The sequence below is a fragment of the Equus quagga genome, chromosome 14 (genome assembly GCF_021613505.1).
Source record: "Equus quagga isolate Etosha38 chromosome 14, UCLA_HA_Equagga_1.0, whole genome shotgun sequence".
Taxonomy (NCBI): domain Eukaryota; kingdom Metazoa; phylum Chordata; class Mammalia; order Perissodactyla; family Equidae; genus Equus; species Equus quagga.
The window spans coordinates 72,683,383-72,691,885 of record NC_060280.1 but is presented as its reverse complement, the minus strand read 5'-3'; the positions used below and the strand labels follow the sequence as shown (position 1 = coordinate 72,691,885).

Here is an 8,503-nt window from a genome sequence, read left to right as displayed (position 1 = left end):
TTCTATAAATGACATAATGTATGTAAAACTACTAGCAGAGTGCTTGGTATGTAGCTTCAATACATGTTAATTACCCCCAATATAGACCTCCAAGGTCCCTTCTAATTCTAGGATTCTATGTTAAATATATATATGTTTTATATATAAATTTGTATGTTAAGGAGTTTAAAATGCTTAACAAAAGTAAATTGAGATTAAATATAATGCAGAACCATATAACTCCTGATATTTGCTTTCTCAGGAGCTAACTGAGGACATTTCAAATGAAGATCTTTCAGCCGCCATCTTTTCTCTTCTGTCAGGTTCTGTTCCTATTCGTATGAAACTGTAACTTGTGCTTGGCCTTCTCTGGTGTGTAGTGTTGGTCAATGCACTTGAGGCCAGCCTCACACCACCAGAAGTCTGAGGGTTAATGCATGTGCATGAGAGACATTGTATTGCATTTACACATATCACACATGGAATGCCACAAATAGACTGTAATAAAAAAAAGAGGAAAAATAGAAATAAATAAAATAAAGAAGAACTATATAGAGATTGAAGTTTTGGAAAGAGGGCAGTTCTGTAACAAAAGGAATACAGTTAAGAATAGTTCTTCCTACACTGCTTCCTGTTTGGGGCTTCATCTGCTCATTGGGGAACTTGACTTTAGCGAAGCCCCAGTTGAGAAGATTGTGAAGCACAGTTCCCATGGCAACAGGCTCTGAAGTGACATAGATCCAGAGGAACTTTTCTCAGTTGTTCTATCATCCAAATAAGAATCCTCTAAGGCTCCTAGAGAAAAGCCAACTTTTAATGAAGCTTGGGTCTTCTTTTCTTTCTGTGCCCCAAGGAGCCCCTCTCCCATGGGGCTCATTTCAGGTTTGTAATAATGATCTATTTTCTTTAATTGTGAGTTGACTATAGTAGGAATAAGAGCAGGGATTGAGATTTATTGTAATCACGAAGGCAGTGACAAATATCTAAGTGTAAGACTTATGCTTGAGGCCTCTTGTTATTGAGCAGTGATCAAAATATAATCCCCCATGTGTTGGAATGGTAAGCACTGGGTACGTGCAAATGTCACCCAACAGTCTTGCACAAAACACATACACATTCATACACAGGACTGATGTAGGGGTTATATAGTTAGCTTGCCAAGTGAAGGACAGGTAGCTGCCACCGTGCTTCTAATTATAAACTTACTACATGATGACTCCAGCTGCCCCATCCTGACCAAGATGTATGATTCATCAATTGAGTCCTGCTTGATAATTCCTAACTAGAGATCTGTTTTTTGGTTAAAGATTTTGTCTATATTAAAAAAAAAATGTCCTGGAAGAGGGAGTGGAATGTGGATGATTCCCAACAAGCTTTATTGGAATTTGGGCAATCTTTCCTGAGAACTGGTTTTGGCAGAGACTCAAAGGTAGAGCAAACATGAGGACTGTGAGCACTTGGGAAAGAATTTTTACTGAGACTAGAAACGGGTACAGAAAGAGAAGACTGGAGGCTGTAAAGGAAAACTCACTTGACTTTGTTATTAGGGCTTTGTGGAGTGGTAGAGTATGATTATTTGAAAAATAGGGCATTGGTGGTAGGACAGGAAGTAGGGACAAGGTGAAATAATCAAGGACCCTGGTCCTGTCTGTGGATGAAGTTATGATGGGGAGATGGGCTTTAGATAAAGTTTTGAAGAAAAAATATTATTTCAGAACTCTTCTCACTTCTATCAGCTCTCCTCTTCCATCCTATATTAGCCTCTCTCTTCCCCCCTTCAGGCTCATCTAGGTCTTAACAAGCTTTTTCTCTTTCTCATTTCCTCCCTAAATTATATATATTCTAGAGTTGCTTTATGTATATTTCCTAAAGCATTCATCAAGGCTCTACTAAGTGTCTCCCTCTCTGCTAGGCTCTTCTACTTTATGATTTAATTTAACCTTCACAATAACCTTGTGAATTGTTATCATTATCCCCATTTTGCAGATGAAGAGATTGAGAATCTGACATTAATAAATGTTTTGCGAACTGCTGCAAGTCAGGTTCTACATTTGGTTCTAAAGATATAAATGTGAATAAACCTAGTTCCTATTCGTCACAGTTCATGGAGGCACATGGATTATCACAAAGACAGTAGTAATATGTTATGAGAAGAGCTGCAGTAGATCTAAGGACAAGCTACTGTAGCATTTTTTGGCTAATCTCTATTGCAGTGGGAGCTGATAATGATTTGAGATCCTCCTCCTTCTGGCATTTGGCATTTTGACAGGGCATACTTATTGCACATGTACTGGTGCTCACTGTGGCTGAGCAGATTCCCAGAGACATTCCCCATGTGGTGGCAGAGACATCCTAGGGAAGAAATCAGGGCGTAAGTGATGCAGCTAAGGAACTGTGTTGTGTGCCAACTGCATGCAGCCAGCTGCTGTAGCAACAGTAGAAGCTGAAAAGATGGGCTGAGTAATATGCAATTAGGCAGAAAAGATGTCCAACACAGAAGGCTTGGTGATGGGACCTGAACTCAGGGCCTTGAAAAATGTTCAGAGTACAGGGTAGAGGACACCGCAGCTATAAGGCAAGGCTCACATTATATGATTTGTAATGTGTTAAAAGCTTAGAAAAACCTTTTGCTCCATTAACCTTTTACTTGTTCTGAAAGTCTCTCTCTTATCCCTTATTTCACTGCTGTGCTTTGAGTTAAGGCATCTTATCTGAATGCAGATAAAACAGTGTCTGGAGGGACTGTTGTATCAAGTCATTGACACCCAGTAGCCCATTAGACTAGTTGATCCTCCTCAGTACGTCTGATCATACCCTCCCCTGATTATGTCATTCTCCTATTAAAAATGTTCCATGGATTCACAGTGTACACATATTCCCTGTCATGACATCCAAGTCTCTCCCCTGTATGACCCTGGGGTGCTGCTTCAGGCCTGATGTCCAATTACACACTTTACTTGTACTTAACATTTTAGCCAAACTAAAAACCAGGTGGGCTTCTTCTGGATAAGCTGGAGAACTTCTTCAACTAGAGAGGTTGGAGACCCATGTGTTATTTCAGACTACACCACCAACCAGCTCTGTGATCATTTGGGTCTCAATGTCCCTGTCTAGAAGACACAGGCTATGAAGATTAGATGAGTGAATCCCAAACCTGGCTAAATATCCAGATCATCAGGGAAGATTTAGAAGAGAAAACAGATTATCAAGTCCCACTCCTGGAGATTCTGATTTATTGTGTCTGGATTGGAGCAGCAGGATATGTACTTTTAATAAGCATATAATTATCAAATTCAATTGTACAGTCAGGTTTGTGAATCACAGGATTAGATGATTATTAATATTGCTTCAAATCTATGAGGCCCCGCAAGTGTGAATTAGTTGTCACTGAGCTCATTCAAGGCTCTGAGAGACTGGGACACAGAGGGATAACTTTTGTCATGAGTGAGGGGAGTTTGGAAAAGAGCAAAGCAAACAAAACAGAGAAACAAATGTTGGTGAGTCCAGTTGGGATAAAGGGAGATGATGTTACAAGGCCATCAGGGTCAGCATGAAGGTACTGGGAGCCCAAAAGAGAACTGTGAGGATGGAGGACATGGGCCATCACGAAGAATCCCAACAATTTAGCACTTTTGGAAAAAAAAAAAACTGTTCTTAACTGATGGAAATTGTTCTTTACTGTCAAGCTCAAATTCCAAGAGATGACTGGAGAGGTTTGTTCCTGCCTGGACTAGATTTTGTACAATTCCTGTGATAAACAGAAATGCAAGTGGTGTGTTGAATGCTGTCCTCTGAACTCACGTAGCATTTTATGTCTACCTTTTCTGGATCTTATCACATTTTTTCACATATCTAGTTAGATGTATTCTATCTTATCTTTTCCAAGAGATTGTTAGAGCCTTGAAGACAAGAACCCTGCTTTATACATTTCTTTATCTCCCACAGAGAGATATTAAACACAATTACTAAGAACACTAGATTTGGAGTCAGATGGACCTAGATTTCATATGACTTTTGTACTTTAACATCTGGTGAATTAGTTCATCTACAAAATGAGAGTGATAAAACCCAGTTCATAGGATTTGGGGAAAAGTTAGAATGAAGTATTGTATGTAAAATGGTATTGGATCTTGGCATGCTGTGTCAGTATATAAGCACCAAGATGGGAAGAATGTTGGATATATATAGTAAGTACTCAATAAATTACTGTTTTTCCACAAATACTTGCTTTTACTGAGTAGATGTTAATTGAACAAATAAAAGTGTTTCTAAAAGCCAACTCAGATATTATCAAGGGTACTAGAAAATAGTCCTTCTTTTTAAACTAATTTCTAGGGCTGTGATCCCAGGGGAACCTCTGGCTTTTTACTTCTAATCAGGTCTCCAGATCTCTAAACCTAGAATAAAACTAAGTCTCCTGTCACCAGCTGGCACTTATTACAGGCAAGGATGCTGTCTCCCTTCTACAGGTTGGATAAAAGTCTTGGGGCAAAGCCTGGATCAGATAAATAGCGTTATTTAGCTCAGAAAGAATTCTAAGGCAGTCCAAGCTCTGATCCTCCAGACAGGATAGGAACTAAAGGGATCTATGCTTAGTTCCTACATCAGTGTTAGCACCATGGCCATTTATCTGTCCAAACAACTGAGGATAAGAGTTAGATCGAAAAGTACAACACTGAAGCACCAAGCTGAAGGAGGGTGAGTGACTGAATCTGAGCTGAACTTTTCTTAAGTCCCCAACCTCAGGTAGTAAAGACCTTGGGAAAGGCCACTTCACTTTTCTGCTCTGTCCATGTCGACCATGGAGGTAGACACTCCAGGCACAGTTGAGTTGGCTCCAACCTCTGAGAGGACTCTGCTCAGAGATTGACCCCAGTTATTGTAAACTTGAGCAGAAACTGGAGTTGTAAGGACATAATAAAGGGACCAAAGTAAAGATCCCCGAGACTCAGCTCATTGTTGGGGCCCTTCATCCTGGCAGCATCTACCCTTCTAATGGAGGCAGAGTCACTAGGTGGCTGTGAGAAAGGACCCATAGGCTTCAGGAAATGCCTTTCTGATGAAGTCTAAAATTTCTTTGCATGGGTCCAATTTACAAGAATGGGGTGGTGGCTGGGAGGGCAACAGTTGTCTCTCTCTCTCTCCCTCTAAGTGACTCCTTTCCCTCATTCCCACAGAATGCCTTAAGTGAGAATGGTAGCTGAGAATTCCTCCACCACAGAATTCATCCTTGCAGGCTTAACCAACCAACCGGAACTCCAGATCCCCCTCTTCTTCATTTTTCTGGGTTTCTACGTGGTCACTATGGTGGGGAACCTGGGCTTGATAACACTGATTGAACTGAATTCTCACCTGCACACCCCCATGTACTTTTTTCTCTATAACTTGTCCTTCATAGATTTCTGCTATTCCACTGTAATCACACCCAAAATGCTGATGAGTTTTGTCTCAAAGAAGAACATCATCTCCTACGCAGGGTGTATGACTCAGCTCTTCTTCTTTCTTTTCTTTGTCATCTCTGAGTCCTTCATCCTGTCAGCAATGGCATATGACCGTTATGTTGCCATCTGTAACCCACTGGTGTACACGGCTGCCATGTCTCCCCAGGTCTGCTTACTTCTTTTATTAGGTGTCTATGTGATGGGGTTTGCTGGGGCCATGGCCCACACAGCATGCATGGTAAAACTGACTTTCTGTGCCAACAATCTGGTTGACCACTACATGTGTGACATCCTTCCCCTTCTTGAACGCTCTTGCACCAGTACCTATGTAAATGAGCTGGTAGTTTTTGTTGTTGTGGGCATTGATATTGGTGTGCCCACAGTTACCATCTTCATTTCTTATGCCCTCATCCTTTCCAGCATTCTCCATATTCGTTCCACTGAGGGCAGGTCCAAAGCTTTCAGCACCTGTAGCTCCCACATAATTGCAGTTTCTCTTTTCTTTGGGTCAGGGGCGTTCATGTACCTCAAACCATCTTCTCTTTTACCTATGAACCAGGGAAAAGTATCCTCTTTATTCTATACCATTGTGGTACCCATGCTCAATCCATTAATCTATAGTCTGAGGAATAAGGACGTCAAAGTTGCTCTGAAGAAAATCCTGAGCAAAAAATCATTCTCTTGAGAAAGGAGCAACACTTAGCAAAGGGACTTTTTTCCTTTCATACATGATTCAGGTTCCATTGGTTACATGGAGGAAATTTTAACTTTTTCTCAAACAAGTTTACCCTTCCCATTTTAAGTGTCCTTTAAGAAGATTCTTAAGACTGTAGGATACTCACATTTAGTGGACCTTAAGGATGATTTTATTCAGTTCTTTAACATCTCTGAGAATAGATATGGGCTTACGTCCCTTCCCCAAGGTAACCCAATTACTCAATAGCTGAACTGTGACTAGAACCCAGGCTCTTGATTTCTAATACTGGTTGCTTTCCATTATGGCTCACTTTCTTCCTCCCTCAGCCCCAGAAGATATAATTTAAAATGTGAGCTGGTCTGGGATGTTAAAATCTGATTCTGTCTACAGAAATTTCAGGGAACTTTGCAAGGGCTAATTTTAAATAGCACATTTTTGGAAGAAGGTAGGAGGTATAGGATTTTGTTGAGACCGTCTTGGCTAAATGACCAGACAAATTCTTGAAGAATTGTGTGGAGTGTGTGGGGGAAATGTGCTGGGACTCAGAGAGCAGCAAGCATGGTACCTCCTGAGATGGTGGTATGGAGCTTCGGAGACTTGGACTTTAAAGGATTTGGCAATGCTGGGTTGAAGACCTCATAGAAAAGGTCAAGGTTATGAAGGACAAAATTTGGGAATTATTTAACACAGAGTCATTTCTCTGTTTTCAAATTGTGCTTTTCAAGCAAGAGTGGAGAAATCTGCAGCTCTGAGCGGTCAGCTAAGGATCTAGAGACTGTTTCAGAAACATAGAAAACGTGTTACAAGCCAGTAATCGAGTTAGCACCACACAGCAGTCAGTCAGCAGAGGAAATGACCACTGACTGTTATGGCACTGCATGGGGCAGAGACGAGCTGGGATATTCTCTGTGTGCCTCTCCAGGTCAGACTTCTGCCCCTTTATACGTTACTCGAAGTCCTGGAAGGCATTCCCTAATGGATCATGTCAATGTACTTCCTTGCTCTCTGGTTTCTGGTTAGGTTAGACCAATGGCAGCATTGGCAGAGGAAATCAGATGGCAGGAGGAGTGTGATATTGTGGTATTATTTCTCTGGCTTCCTTAATCCTGGGCTACAGTAGCAGCAACTTAATGTCTATTTCCTACATGGTTACAGTAACTTCTCCCTCCTTTTTCTCTTCATGCCAACAAGTGGTAATGTCTCCCTGCTATTGCTAACCTAGGGAGTGCTACCATCTTTTTGTGGTTTCTCTCAATCATCCTTTTGCCTACACCTATGCGAACAGTTTCCTTGTTATATTTTTCAATTACTTTGTTTTAGCGGATCATCTATATTCTACTGGGACCCTGAATGGCACACCTTCCAGCAAAGGTGGAAGGATTGTGTAGCTCAGGTTAGTAAATCCACAGCTTAATGGTACTGTATAAAGGGAGGTAGAGTTTCCTTTTGATTCAAAAGAAAACTTTAAATGGTAAAGATTTTTTGCAAAGCAACAAGTGAAATTCTATGAAGGTACTTTTGATTTATGAATTCTCTTTAGGAAAATTTTCTTCTATTTGGATAAATGAAGTTTGGATGGATATATAAAGTTTTGCCCCTTGGGATGATACAGATCACTAGGGATGAATACAAAAGGATGAGAATGGAATGAGAGTATTGTGTTTAGACAGCATAGAATAGACGACCAGCATGAAATTTGGGTTACTGGGGCAGCAGAGAGGAGAAGAGCAGCATAAAGATTCAGAAAGAGCAGGGACTAGGGAGTTGGAAGGTAGAATCTAATCTGAACCCTAGCTTCTGCTCAGTAGCTCTCTGACCTTAAGCAAGTTACTTGATGTCTCAGAGCACCAATGTCTTTAAAACTTTTTTTGCAGGATTATTAAGAGAATTAAATGCCAGGTACTCAGTAAATTTTTTTCTTCCATCCCTGCTAGATCCTCTTTTTCTTAGTATCAGCACTTCCACTAATTTCTTGCATGACCTCAGGACAATTGCTTCATCTTTCTGGGCTCATGCTTGCTCATATTAAAAATGATCATGCTATACTGAATTATTTCTACATTCCATTTGCAATATATATTCATTTGTGTTGGGGCTCAGTGCAGGCCACCCTGAAATATCTCACAATGGGTATTGATTATTTTGATTTAAAGTTACTTGAGAAAGAAAAAGGGCAGTCTGACCCTCTTTTCTCTGCTCCCCTGAAAGCAGGAAGTAAATCTCTCATGTGAAAGGTGCCGTCTCTGCATCTTTATCACCAGAACTGGGGAATTCCAGGCCAAGAAGCCTGCATAAACAAACCTTGTTAATTTACTATCTCAAGTTTAACTCTGTTTAAATTCCTCACTAGTAGGTATGTACCCCAAACCTAGGTCTCTTTATGCAG

The 8,503-nt window shown here is 40.7% G+C and overlaps 1 protein-coding gene across 1 annotated transcript; it reads left to right on the top strand.

The window, feature by feature from the left end:
- The first annotated feature begins 5,172 nt into the window (after positions 1-5,172).
- Positions 5,173-6,105, top strand: LOC124252552 (olfactory receptor 145). The gene has a single exon (XM_046686194.1). The coding sequence runs from the start codon at positions 5,173-5,175 to the stop codon at positions 6,103-6,105; it is 933 nt and encodes a 310-aa protein (XP_046542150.1).
- Positions 6,106-8,503: the final 2,398 nt, after the last annotated feature.